Source organism: Tinamus guttatus, unplaced genomic scaffold (assembly GCF_059628265.1).
Source record: "Tinamus guttatus ecotype Peru unplaced genomic scaffold, ASM5962826v1 Tinamus_guttatus_pri_ptg000386l, whole genome shotgun sequence".
Taxonomy (NCBI): Eukaryota; Metazoa; Chordata; class Aves; order Tinamiformes; family Tinamidae; genus Tinamus; species Tinamus guttatus.
This window is the reverse complement of record NW_028288920.1, coordinates 460,287-472,648: the sequence shown is the minus strand read 5'-3', so window position 1 is coordinate 472,648 and position 12,362 is coordinate 460,287. Positions and strand designations below refer to the sequence as shown.

General features: G+C 68.4%; 1 protein-coding gene across 2 annotated transcripts; it reads right to left on the bottom strand.

Moving 5' to 3' along the window:
• Nucleotides 1-501: 501 nt before the first annotated feature.
• Nucleotides 502-9,448, bottom strand: GAREM2 (GRB2 associated regulator of MAPK1 subtype 2). 2 transcript variants are annotated; one of them, XM_088530726.1, is made up of 6 exons: nucleotides 9,280-9,448; nucleotides 6,084-6,224; nucleotides 4,448-4,578; nucleotides 2,412-3,497; nucleotides 1,428-1,579; nucleotides 502-1,360 (listed from the first exon to the last, which is right to left on the bottom strand). In XM_088530726.1, exons 1-6 carry the CDS (start codon nucleotides 9,389-9,391, stop codon nucleotides 502-504), a joined length of 2,481 nt encoding a protein of 826 aa, XP_088386852.1. In that variant the 5' UTR covers nucleotides 9,392-9,448. The 2 variants fall into 2 exon arrangements, with proteins under 2 accessions (XP_088386852.1, XP_088386853.1); XM_088530727.1 differs by having other exon boundaries at nucleotides 502-1,342.
• Nucleotides 9,449-12,362: the final 2,914 nt, after the last annotated feature.

Sequence of the window (12,362 nt, the reverse complement as noted above, 5' to 3'; positions counted from 1 at the left end):
TGATCCCACCATCCCGCACGGACACGCGGGTGACGTTCCAAGGGCCTCTCTGCCCTGCTTCCCAAGGAAGGGGCCTCTCCAGCGCCTCGTTTTTTCTGATATGTTTATTACACTAATCCACAAGGATTAAGTTAAACCAGTCAAAGCAAACTTCAATATTTTCCAGCCCTTTGGGGCCAAAATGACCGTCCAGTGTTAAAACAGAGCAGGGGATGGAGCAAAAGGACGCGGCTCCCTGTGAGGATGGAGCGAGCGGCCGTGGAGGATGAGGGTGAAGGAGCAGGAGAGCGCGGGCAGCGCCGCTGGAGGAGGCACCGCCGCGGTGGGGTGGCACGGGGCAGCCCAAGGGATGGGGAAGGGACACGGGACAGTCGGAGCCGTGACGGCTCCACGGGGCGCCTTGCCCCCAAGCCAAGACAACGGAGGCTTCGGGGCAAGGTGGATGCTCCCGGCCCAGGGGTCGGGCAGGCACAGCTGGTGGGGCCAGGGAGGTGTCCCCGGCTAGATCTTGGGCCGCCAGCCCTTGATGAACTGCATGATCTTCTTCACCTGGAGCTTGGTGAGGCGGAAGTCGTCCGCCAAGATCTCCTCGCTGAGCTGCACGAAGATGCTGCCGTCGATGCGCTCGCGCGCGAAGAAGCTCACGACGTCCTCGGAGAGGCCGATGAAGCGCAGGCACTTGGACACCTCCTCCAGCGACAGCGCCGAGAGGTCGGCGGGCGGCAGCCAGGCCGAGCCATCGCCGCTGGGCCGGGGGGCGGCCGGTGACGGCGCCCCCGCCTCGCCGCGCGCCGCGGGCGGCACCTCGATGACGCCCTGCGTGAGGTAGACGCGGGTGACGCCGCCCTCGGCGCCCCGCACGATGGTGGGCGAGAGCGGCGCCGCGCCGCGGATCACGATGTTGTCGCCCTCGAAGGCCGGCGGCCGGCGGGACGCCTCGGCCTCGGGCGCCTCGAAGGGCTCTGGCGAGGAGGACGACGGAGCCGCCGCCGCCGCCTTGGGCCACTCCAGCCCCTCGAGCCACTCGGCGGAGGCGGCGGCGGGGCCGGCGAAGGGGTTGAGCGCCCCGAAGGGGGCGAAGCGCTTCGGGGGCGGCTTGAGGCGCGGGCAGCTGCGGCACGGCTTGAGCGGCACCTCGGCCGCCGGCGTGGAGCGCCCGCTGGCCCCGCCGGCGCCCGCCTCGCTGTAGGCCCAGGGGTCGGACCACGAGGCGGTGGCGGCGGCGGCAGCGGGGGGCAGCGGGCGCGTGGCGGCAGTGGTGGCATCACCCGCTTTGCAGTCGCCCCAGGCGCAGGGGTAGCAGTAGAGCGAGTAGGCGTCGGGCGAGGGGGAGCCGCTGCCGCTCCGCGTGCCACCGGACCTGCCGGAGGAGCGGGAACGTCGCGCCGGGACGGAGCCGGGAGCTCCCGCCCGCGCCCGCGACTCACCCGTCGTGGAGGCCGGCGGAGTAGTAGGAGAGGCTGGGCCCGGGCGCCGGTGCGAGGCGGGCAGCCCGCGGCGGTGCCGGGGGGCTGCCGGGCGGGCGGGCGCCGCGCGGCGGCACGGGCGGCGCGTGCAGCAGCCGACACTCCTCCCGCACCTGCCGGGGAGCCCCGCTCAGCCACGCGGCCCTCCTCGTCCCCGCGCGCGGTGCCGCTGCTCCGGCCAGGCCCCGTCACCGCCGGTCACCCCATGGGGAAGGGCAGCCCGGGGTGCCCCGTGGGGAAGCTGGAGGCGTTGGCTGCTCCATGGTCAAAGGGGTTCTGGGCACCCCATAGCGCCAAGGTCAAGGAGGCCCTAGAGGGACTCCCGAGGCAGAGGACTCGGCTACTGGAGGGTGCGGAGGATTCGGTTACCCCATGGGGCAGGAGAACCTGGATATTTTGCCTACCCAGTGGTGCAGGACGGCCCGTAGGATATGGGTACCCACGGTCGAGAGGGACCTGGAGGCTTTGGGTCCCTTATGCAGGGCAGCCCACGGGATCCAGGTACCGAAGGTCCTGGAGGCTCTGGGCAGCCCATGGACTTGAAGGGCACCAGAGCCCAGGCCAGTGCAGCAGCTTTGGAGCGTGACCTCCCCATTCCAACACATCCCCCGGCAGGAGGGGCTGCCCCTCAGCTGGGCACAGGCTCCGGTGCGCCCGGTGCAGCCCATGCTGGCCACACAGGACACATCAACGTTCCGTGGGGACGAGGGGGAGCTCTAGGTGAAGGACTGAATTGCGGCCACCACCTTGGGCCAGCTCCCAGCCCCACCGCCCTGCGACGCCTGGAGATACCGGGTGGCCGTGCCGTGGGGCCAGGGGACTCGCAGAGAGACCCTCTCCACCCCCAGAGAGGGGTCTGCAGGGGCCCCGCTCAGCTCTGCTGCCCTGGGACCCCATTTCCCCGTCCCCAGGGGCCTCACAGCGTGGTGGGGACCCAGCTCTTACCGCCTCCGATTTGGGTGGCACGGGGGGCGGCGCGTCCCCGAGGGGCTCGTCCCGGGGGGCGCCGGGGTGGCGCGGGGAGCCCAGCGGGGACGCGGCCCCGAAGGAGATGAGGTCCTGCCGGCCCTTGCTGCTGCAGCCCAGCCCCAGCGGGGTCCCGCCGGCCTCCGAGAAGCCCTCGAGGCTCTGGTGGCTCCAAAGCTCCTCGTAGGGGATCTCCAGCGGCTCCTGAGTCCTGAACTCGGGCTCGGCCCAGTCGGGCGTCATGTACTCCCGGTCCGGGTCGGCGAGGTCGGGCTCGCGCGGGGCCGCGTCCTGGGGGCCGCGGTAGACGCGGAGCGCGAGGCGCTGCAGCGGGCGGCTCAGCTCCTCGCGGCCGCAGCCCTGCAGGCAGAGGCGGATGCGCCGCGGGCTGGCGCACTCCTCCGCCAGGTCGGGCTTGGCCTCGCGCACGGCCCTGGAGTACTCGTCGGGGTTGAAGCGCTCGTGGCAGAACGCGGCGCTGTCCCGCAGCAGCTTCTCCAGCTGCGGGTCGCCGCCGAGCAGCCCCTCGGGCAGCTGGAAGCGCGGCATGTCGGCCAGCAGCAGGAAGTGGAAGGGCACGAGCCCGTCGCGGCGCAGGATGCAGCACAGCACCACCGTCTTGGAGATGATGCCCACCAGCTTGTAGCAGTGGCCCTCGCGGATGGCGTGCAGGTCGTAGGGGTTGCGCGCGGGGCGGCTGGGCACGGCCACGTTGACGGGCAGCCGCACCTTCTCGATGATGCTGCGGATGGTGTGCTCGCCCTCCTGCAGGCGCAGCTCCAGCGGGCTGCGCGTGCTGAAGCGCCCCTTGCACTGGAAGGGCAGGCTGAGGCTCTCGTTGGTGCGGTGGTTCATGCAGATCAGGCAGGGCATCTTGCCCTTGGGCTGCCGGCCGCCCGCGGGCGCCGCCTTGCCCAGCTTGCGCAGGAGGGTGCCCAGGCGCGACTTCTCCTTCCCGGCCTTGGCGCACAGGATCTCCGCCTGCCCCATGAGCGTCAGCTCGTCGCCCGCGTGCAGGGTGAAGTTGTACACCTCGCTGTCCTCGCTGAACTCCCCGGACACCACCTGCCGCCACCACCAACAGCGGTGACACCACCTGAGCGGGGCGCCCGGCCAGGCACCGCGCGGCACCGCCAGCGCCAGCCGGCCCTCGTGGAGCAGCGCTCGCTCCAGAGATCCTCTGCTGTCCCACCGCCATCCCCTGGTGTCCCATCACCATCCCCTGATATTCCACTGCCACCTGCTCATGTCCCATCACTAACCGCTAATGTCCCACTGCCATCCCCTGGTGTCCCATCACCATCCCCTGATGTCCCACTGCCATCCCCTGATGTCCCACTGCCAACCCTCATGTCCCATCACTAATCCCTGGTGTCCCACCACCATCCCCTGATGTCCCACTGCCATCCCCTGATGTCCCACTGCCAACCCTCATGTCCCATCACTAATCCCTGGTGTCCCACCACCATCCCCTGATGTCCCACCACCACCCTTGATATCCTACTTCCCACCCCAATGTCCCACTGTCACCCCTCATGTCCCATCACTAATCCCTGGTGTCCCACCACCATCCCCTGGTGTCCTACCACCACCCTTGATATCCCACTTCCCACCCCAATGTCCCACTGTCACCCCCTCATGTCCCATCACTAATCCCTGGTGCCCCACTGCCATCCCCTGGTGTCCCATCACCATCCCCTGATGTCCCACCACCATCCCCTGACATCTCACCACCATCCCCTGATGTCCCACCAGCACCTTTGATATCCCACTGCCCACTCCGATGTCCCACTGTCACCCCTCATGTCCCATCACTAAACCCTGGTGTCCCACCGCTATCCCCTGGTGTCCCATCACCAGCCCTTGATGTCCCACTGCCACCCCTTCATGTCCCACCACCATCCCCTGGTGTCCCATCACCATCCCCTGATGTCCCACCACCATCCCCTGACATCTCACCACCATGCCCTGCTGTCCCACCATCCCCTGATGCCCTCCAGCGTTCCCACGCCAACCTTCACACTGAAGGTGATGGCCTCCATGACAAAGACGCGGTCCGGGAAGATGCTGGCCACCTCCTCCACGCTGTTGAAGTACTGCACGGGCTCACGGATGTCCCGGTCCTGGTCCAGCAGCTTGAACTTGCCTGCGAGGGACACCCAACCCCACAGTGGGGAGAGGGTCCCCAACACGGACCCCGTCCCCGTGGGCTCTGCAGGCTGCGGCCACCAGCTCCCCCCGGCCTCAGCCAGGAAAGCCCTGGGGCCTGCGGGGACGCGCGGGGACGCGTGGAGTCCCGCCGCTCTGAACGCTCCCTCCGGCCCCTGGCACCGCAGAGCGGGAGCAGCCGCCTGGTGCGGAGCAGCACGGAGCCACCTGGGATGTTCCCTGCTCCGGGAGGGGATGCTCCCTGCTTGGGGTGGGAATGCTCCCTGCTCCAGGTGGGGATGTTCCCTGCTCCAGGAGGGGATGCTCCCTGCTCCAGGTGGGGATGTTCCCTGCTCCAGGTGGGGATGCTCTCCGCTCCGGGAGGGGATGCTCCCCGTTCCAGGACAGGATGCAGCCCAGGCTGGCCCAAGTCACGGGTCCCGCTGCCATCCCAGGGATGCTGCTCCATGACCACAGTGGAGGAGCCACCGCACAGGAAAAGCCGGGGCAGAAAAGCCTGGAAGCACCTGGGAGCAGGAACGCTGCTCCCGTGGGGATTGGCCAGGGACGGGGCTCACAGGGAAGCCACGGGGACGGGAATGGGGACAGGGACAGGGTGGGAATGGGGATGGAGATGGGGACAGAGACGGGTGTTCGTGCAGGGCTGCGGTGCTGGCGGCGCCGGCCGGGAGCGCGTGGGGCCCTCATTAGCATGGGGCTCCACGGAGCCCTTCCTGCCTGGAATGCTAACGAGGCAGCCGCTCTCCGGGAAGGGCCGGGATTGTCCCCACACCGGCGCTGCGGCCTCCGGCCCCGCTCCGGGAGCCCCCACGGCCACAACCGGCACCTTCTGCTGGAGCCACGGCCAGTGCTGAGCCCTGCGGGAGCTGCCGGAGCAGGAGGAAGAGGAGCAGGAGGAGGAGGAGGAGACACAGGAGGAGGATGAGGAGCAGGACAAGGAAGAGAAGGAGGAGGAGGAGGAGGAAGAACAGAATGGGGAGGAGGAAGAGGGGCTGAAGAACAAAGAGAAGCAGGAGGAAGAGGAGCAAGAGGAAGAAGAGGAGCAGAAGGAAGAGGAACAAGAGGAATAAGAGGAGCAGGAGGAAGAGAAAGAAGAGCAAGAGGAAGAAGAGGAGCAAGAGGAAGAAGAAGAGGAGCAGGAGGAAGAGGAACAAGAGGAAGAAGAGGAGGATCAAGATGAAGAGAAAGAGGAGCAAGAGGAAGAAGAGGAGCAGGAAGAAGAGGAGTATCAGGGAGCCGAGGAGTAGGAGGGAGGAGTGGGAGGAAGAAGAGGAGCTGGAAGAACAAGAGCAGGAGGAAGAAGAGGAGCGGGAGGAAGGCAGCCATCCCTGGCAGTGGGGGCAGCCCGCGAGGGGCTAATGCCCAGGCCGGGTGATGGCCCCAAGGCCACCGCGTGCCCCGTGGCCACCGTCACATCGCGGGGCCGCCAGGAAGGGGGTGAACCCCGCGCGGCGCCATAACGAGCGGGACGCGGGTCCCTACCCGGGTACTGCAGCGGGATGTCGATCTTGGGCCCCACGACGTAGTGCCCCTCCTCCAGGCTGTGCGCCGTCACCGTGGTCCACTGGCGGCACGAGTGCACCAGGAGCACGTCCTGCGCGCGGACGCCCTCCACGCGCTCCCCTGCGCCGCGGGGTGAGCGCCGCGGGACGGAGCCCGCGTCCCGCCTGCATCCCAACTGCATCCCGGCTACATCCCAGCTGCATCCCGGCTGCATCCCAACTGCATCCCAGCTGCATCCCAGCTACATCCCAGCTGTACCCCGGCTGTATCCCGGCTGCATCCCAACTGCATCCCGGCTGCGTCCTGCCTGCATCCCAGCTGCATCCCAACTGCGTCCCAACTGTATTCCAACTGCATCCCAGCTGCATCCCAACTGCATCCCAGCAGCATCCCAACTGCGTCCCAACTGTATTCCAACTGCATCCCAGCTGCATCCCAACTGCGTCCCAGCTGCATCCCGCCTGCATCCCAGCTGTATCCTGCATTCCAACCCTCCTGCATTCCAACTGCATCCCATAGGCATCCTACCTGCATCCCAGTTGTATCCTGCCTGCATCCCACCTACATCCCAGCTGCATCCCACCTACATTCCCACTGCATGCCTCCTGCATCCCAGCTGCGTCTCATTTGCATCCCATCTGCATCCTGGGTACATTCCATCCACATCACGTCTGTATCCCACCTCCATCCTGCCTGCATCCCAACTGCTTCCTGCCTCCCTCCTCCCTGCATCCCGCTTTCCCATGATATTGTTTCTCCCAGGCCTTCTCCAGCCCCGGAGCAGCAATTCCTCCATCCTCCCTCGATACCCAGGGCCTCCCTCCTCAACACGCAGCCCCCGGGGCCGTTCCCAGCCCAGCGTCCGTGCGGAGCCGGGGGAGGCGCCGGGGACGCGCGGCCGGATGGACGGACACACGGCCGGGAGCAGGTGCCGCTGCCAAGAGGCGCCAGTTGCCCTGGAAACAATTTCTTTGTCCGTCTTGAAAAGGCTGGAGCAGCCGCCACAAACAACAAGTTTATTGACACGGAGCCGGAGCCGGCGCTGCCGGGACTGCCGGGCGTCGTGGGAGACGCTCCCGCGGCGGCGCCGGCGCCGCTGCCCGCGGCGGGATGATCCCTGATCCCGGGGGATGCTCCCTGCTCCGGGGGGATGCTCCATGCACCCGGGGGATGCGCCCAGGCCGGGATGTGCCCTGATCCGGGGGGATGATCCCTGTTCTGGAGGGATGATCCCTGCTCCACATGGGGGATGCAGCCAGGGAGGGGGGATGCTCCCTGCTCCAAGGAGGTGGATGCTCCCTGTTCTGGGCAGGCAGATGCTCCCTGCTCCAAGGAGGGGATACTCCCTGCTCCAGAAGGGGATACTCCCTGCTCCAGGGGGATGCTCCCTCCTTCAGGGAAGGGATGTTCCCTGTTCCAGGGAGGGGGATGCTCCCTGCCCCCTTACGTGGCAGCGGGAACCCGCCCCGACCCCACTCCTGTGCTACTCCCTGCAGCTCCCGGCACGCGCTCGGACACACGGAACGCTCACGGAGACAGAACCAGCCCCGCATCCAGCACGTGCAGCGGGTGTCCATGCAGGCTGCAGGGATCGCGGGTGCGCTCGCTCCCGGCCACGCGCATCCCCACGGGACCCACGCGCATGCACACCCTCGTGGGGCACATTTACACGCGCGTGCACATCCCCAAAGGGCACACGTATCTGCATGCACACGCACAGCCCCACGCTCGCATGCGCACACGCAGCCCCACAGATGCATGCACACGCAGCCCCACACACGCATGCACACGCAGCCCCACACGCACACGCAGCCCCACAGATGCATGCACACGCAGCCCCACATTCACTGCCTCACACATGCATGCGCACACGCAGCCCCGCATGCACACGCAGCCCCACACGCACACACAGCCCCACACACACACGCAGCCCCACACGCACGCAGGGCCGCCGCAGACGGGCCCCACGGCGGCGCTGGGCCCCTCTCCCCGTCCCCCGCGCAGACCCCCCGCCGCAGCCTAATTGCGCAGTCACCCGGTAACGCGCGGCGGCCGCGGGGCCGGCCCTGTGCGCGGGGCGGCCGCGGTGACCGCACGGAGCCCCTGGCCGCGAGTGTCCCCAGGGGTCCCGGGGGTCCCTGGTCCCGCTGCCCCCCAGGCCCTGCCCAGGGGGACAGGTCGGTTCCGGGCGGCAGCTCCTTGGACGGGGCCGTGGCCTTCCCTGCTCCTTCGTGCCTCTCTCCTCCTCATCCCGCAGCCTTCGTCCCTGCATCCCTCCAGCCTTCATCCCTCCCTCCTCCTCATCCCTCCCTCCAGCCCCTCTTCTTGCACTGTCCCTGCCAGCCCAGCCCTCCCTTCCTCCCCATGGCCCCATCCCTTCTATCCCTCCTCTATTCCCATCCTTCCTTCGCTCCCTGTCCCCTCCACCCCTGTGACTCGCATCCTTCCATTGCTCCTTGTCCCTCTGTTGCTCCCTGGCCTCTCCATCCCTTCCCTGTTCCCCTCCCTCCATCCCATTCCAGCTCCTCCATCACCTTCCGCACACACATTCCTTCATCCCAGGCAGCTCCTCCGCCGCCTTCCCTGCTCTCAGCTCCCGCTCACACCGCTCCCTTCCATCCTCTCCCTGTTCCAATCCCTCCGTTCAGCCACGGCTCCACTCTCCCTTCCCAGCTCCCAGGGCTGAATCCCAGCCCATCCCCTCCATCCCGTGGCCACTCTCCCATCCCTCCCTCACTCGCATCCCTCCATCCCAGCCCGTCCTCTCCATCCCACCTCAGCTCCTCCACCGTGTTCCCTGCTCAAAAGTTCCCAGCCTCGTGGATCCCGTCCATCCCCTCCCCACTTGCATCTCTCCATCCCAGCTGGTCCCCTCCGACCCCAGCCCTTCCCCTCCATCCCAGTCCATCTCCTCCATCCCAGCCGGTCTCCCCCCGACCCCGGTCCATCTCCTCCATCCCGGCCCTTCCCCTCCATCCCGGTCCATCTCCCCCATCCCGGCCCTTCCCCTCCATCCCGGTCCATCTCCTCCATCCCGGCCCTTCCCCTCCATCCCGGTCCGTCTCCTCCAGACCATGGCGGCTCCTCCGCTGCCTCCCCCCGGTTCGCGCGGGTCCCGGCGCCTCTTCCCGGCTCCCGTCCCCTCCGTCCCGCCGGGCTCCCCCGCGCCCCTCACCGTGGCCCAGGGACACGAGCGTGGGCAGGCGGCACTTGCTGACGATCACATCGAGGGGCAGCGCCGCGGGGCCCCAGCGCAGCCGCGCCAGCCCCGCCGACAGCTTCTCCATGGCGCCGCATCGCCCCGCCGGCCCCGCCGCCGCCGCCGGGCTCGGGCCGCGGGGCTCGGGCGGCCGCGGGGCCGCGGGGGGCGCGGGCTGCAGGGCCGGGCCCCCGCCGAGCCCCCCCCCCGCGGCCGCCCCCGCCGGCCGCCCCCGCCCCGCCGGGCGCTGCCCGCCCCCGAGCGCCCCCCGCCCCGATCCGCTCCGCTCCGCGCCCGGCGGGGGAAGCGGCGGGGGAGGCGACGCGGGGCCGCCGGGAGCCGCGCGGACCGGGACGGGCCCGAGACGGACCGGGACATGGACCGGACCCGGACACGGACCTGGACACGGACCTGGATATGAACCCGGACACGGACCTGGACAGAGACCCGGGCACGGACCTGGATCCGGGCACGGACCTGAACAGAGACCCGGGCACGGACCTGGACACGGACCCGGACACGGACTGGACCCGGGCACGGACCTGGATCCGGACCGGACACGGACACGGACCGGACCCGGACACGGACCTGGACAGAGACCCGGGCACGGACCTGGATCCGGACAAGGACCTGGATCCGGGCACGGACCCGGACACGGACCTGGACAGGGACCCGGGCACGGACCTGGATCCGGACACGGACTTGGATCTGGGCACGGACCTGGATCCGGACACGGACCCGGACACGGACCCGGGCACAGACCTGGATCCGGACCCGGGCACGGACCTGGATCCGGACACGGACCTGGACACGGACCCGGGCACGGACCTGGATATGAACCCGGACACGGACCGGACCCGGGCACGGACCGGACCCGGGCACGGACCTGGATCCGGACCCGGACCCAGACCTGGACACGGACTCGGACCCGAACTCGGACACGGACCTGGACACGGACCCGGACCGAAAACACGACCCGGATCCGGACCCAGACTCTAATCTGGACCCAAACCCAGATCCCGACCTAAATCCTGACCCAGTCTCAGACTCGGATTCGGACCCCAACCTAAACCCCGGCTCGGACTCGGAACTGGACCCGGACCCAGACTCCCGAACCAGACTCCTGACCCAAACCCAGACTCAGGGCCAGACTATGGCCCCAACCAGACACGGATTTGGACCCAAACCTAGACTCCAACCCTGACTTGGGCTTGGATCCAAATCCTGATCCGGACCCCGACTCTTATCCAAACCCTAACCCCAACTTGGACCTGGACCCCGATCTGGGTCCGGACCCAGACCCACACTCTGCCCTCAGCCCAGACCCCAACCTAAACCCCAGTCCCGACCCAGACCTGGACCTGGACTCGGATCTGAAGCCCGATCCAGACCTGGACCTGGACACTGACCCGGTTCCAGACCCTGAGGAGGACCCAGTCGCAGACCCCAACCACACGTGGATTCGGATCCAGATCCCAACTCCGACCCAGACCCCGCCCCAAATCCTGACCCGGACCCTGATCTGGACACGGACACAGACCTGAACCCCAACCCGGACCCGGAGTGGGGCCGGGGTGGGCGCCGGATCCAGCCCCGGAGCCGGGCGGGACGGGATGCGGGATGCGGGATGCGGCCGCCCTTCCCGGGAAAGCTCCGAGCTGCCTCGCGCGGAGCCGCCCGGAGCCCCCGTCCCGCCGCCGGGCCCCGATTCCCGCTGCTTTCCCGTGGAAAAGCCCCGGGGCCAGGCAGAGAGGGGCCAGGGCCGCCCCGGCGGGGGCAGAAAGCGGCACCGCGGGGCTGGATCCCGGGGGGCCACGGGAGAGGGGAGCCCGGGCCTCGGATGCGGCCGGAGGCACCGGGACGCGCTCCCTGCCAGTACCAATCCCTGCGGATCGGCACCGGGAACGGCCCACTGAGCCCCAAGGAGAACAGGGCCTGGCCCGGCCCGGGGTGCAGCCCCATCCCGGCGGGACGGGGCTGGGAACGAGGCGGCGCCTTCCCGGCTCCCGGCCGAGCGCCTGGGAGCGGGATGCGGAACGTGGGGCCGCGGGCCCGGAGCGGCCGGAGCCGCCGCGGCTGCGCGGGGGCCCAGCAAGCAACGGATGCAAGTTTAGAAAAGCCTTTATTTGCTCTTGGAACCACCGAGACCGGGACAGTGATCGGTTTGTACAATTCGATACAAGTTAAGTGGTACAAAAGAAACGTGCTTTAAATAAAACGCCGGAGTGGAGTAGCAAAAATATTAAGAGATTAAGTAAAAACGAAGAAACCAACGAAAGAAAAAAAAGCGGTGGGCGCGGGGAGAGCCCTGGCGCCGCAGCCCGTGTCCGAGGGACCGAGGCGGCTCTTTGGGGGTCCCGGGGCCGGCGCGGGGCCGCGGTCGCAGGAAGAGCACGAGACCGTCCAGAAACGCTGCGGTTTATTGAGGAGCCGCGGCGCGGAGCCCGCGGCGGCTACAGAGGATCCCGGCGCGTTTACAGCAGGAGCCGAGCGCCCCCCGCGCCGGGAACGGGACCGCGCGGAGCCCGCGGCGCCGCGTCCCTCCGCTCTTCCCTTTCGGCCAGCGCTGGAAAGGGCAGGTTCCCGAGGGGCGGCCCGGGACAAGTCGCGGCAGGGCCGTGGCGCCCGCGGCAGCGTCGCTTGCGGCTTCAGTCATTCGGGGCAGAAACGTCCGAGCGGGCGGCGGCACCGGGCAGGTCCGGGGGAGGCACCGGGTCCAGGGCCCCCGGTGCTTCCCGGGGCTTTGGCGGCGCCGGCGGCCGAGGCGGAGGGACCTGGAGCTCCTGTCGCTGCTGTGGCTTTGGGGACGCCGTGTTATACTCAGACACATAGACAACCACATCACCCTCCATAGAGAACTAGTGCATGCAAGTAACTCGTCCGTAGCGGAAAACCCGAGGGCCAGGCGGGAGAGGAGACTTAACTAGTGACCGACGGCGGCTAGGGGGAGGTTAGTAGGGATCGCCAACAGTTCATCTCGAAAGCTAGAATCAATCAGTGCTTCGGATTAGGCTTCGTTTTCGGCAAACGCTGGGCCTTGCCGTCCTCGTGAGGAGCAC

Coding starts and splice junctions, on each gene's coding strand:
- GAREM2 (XM_088530726.1), bottom strand. CDS start 9,391: ATGGAGAAGCTGTCGGCGGGGCTGGCGCGGCTGCGCTGGGGCCCCGCG. Junction 4,579..6,083: donor CATCCCGCTGCAGTACCCGG/GTAGGGACCCGC, acceptor TGTCCCTCGCAG/GCAAGTTCAAGCTGCTGGAC. Junction 1,361..1,427: donor TCCGCCGGCCTCCACGACGG/GTGAGTCGCGGG, acceptor CTCCTCCGGCAG/GTCCGGTGGCACGCGGAGCG.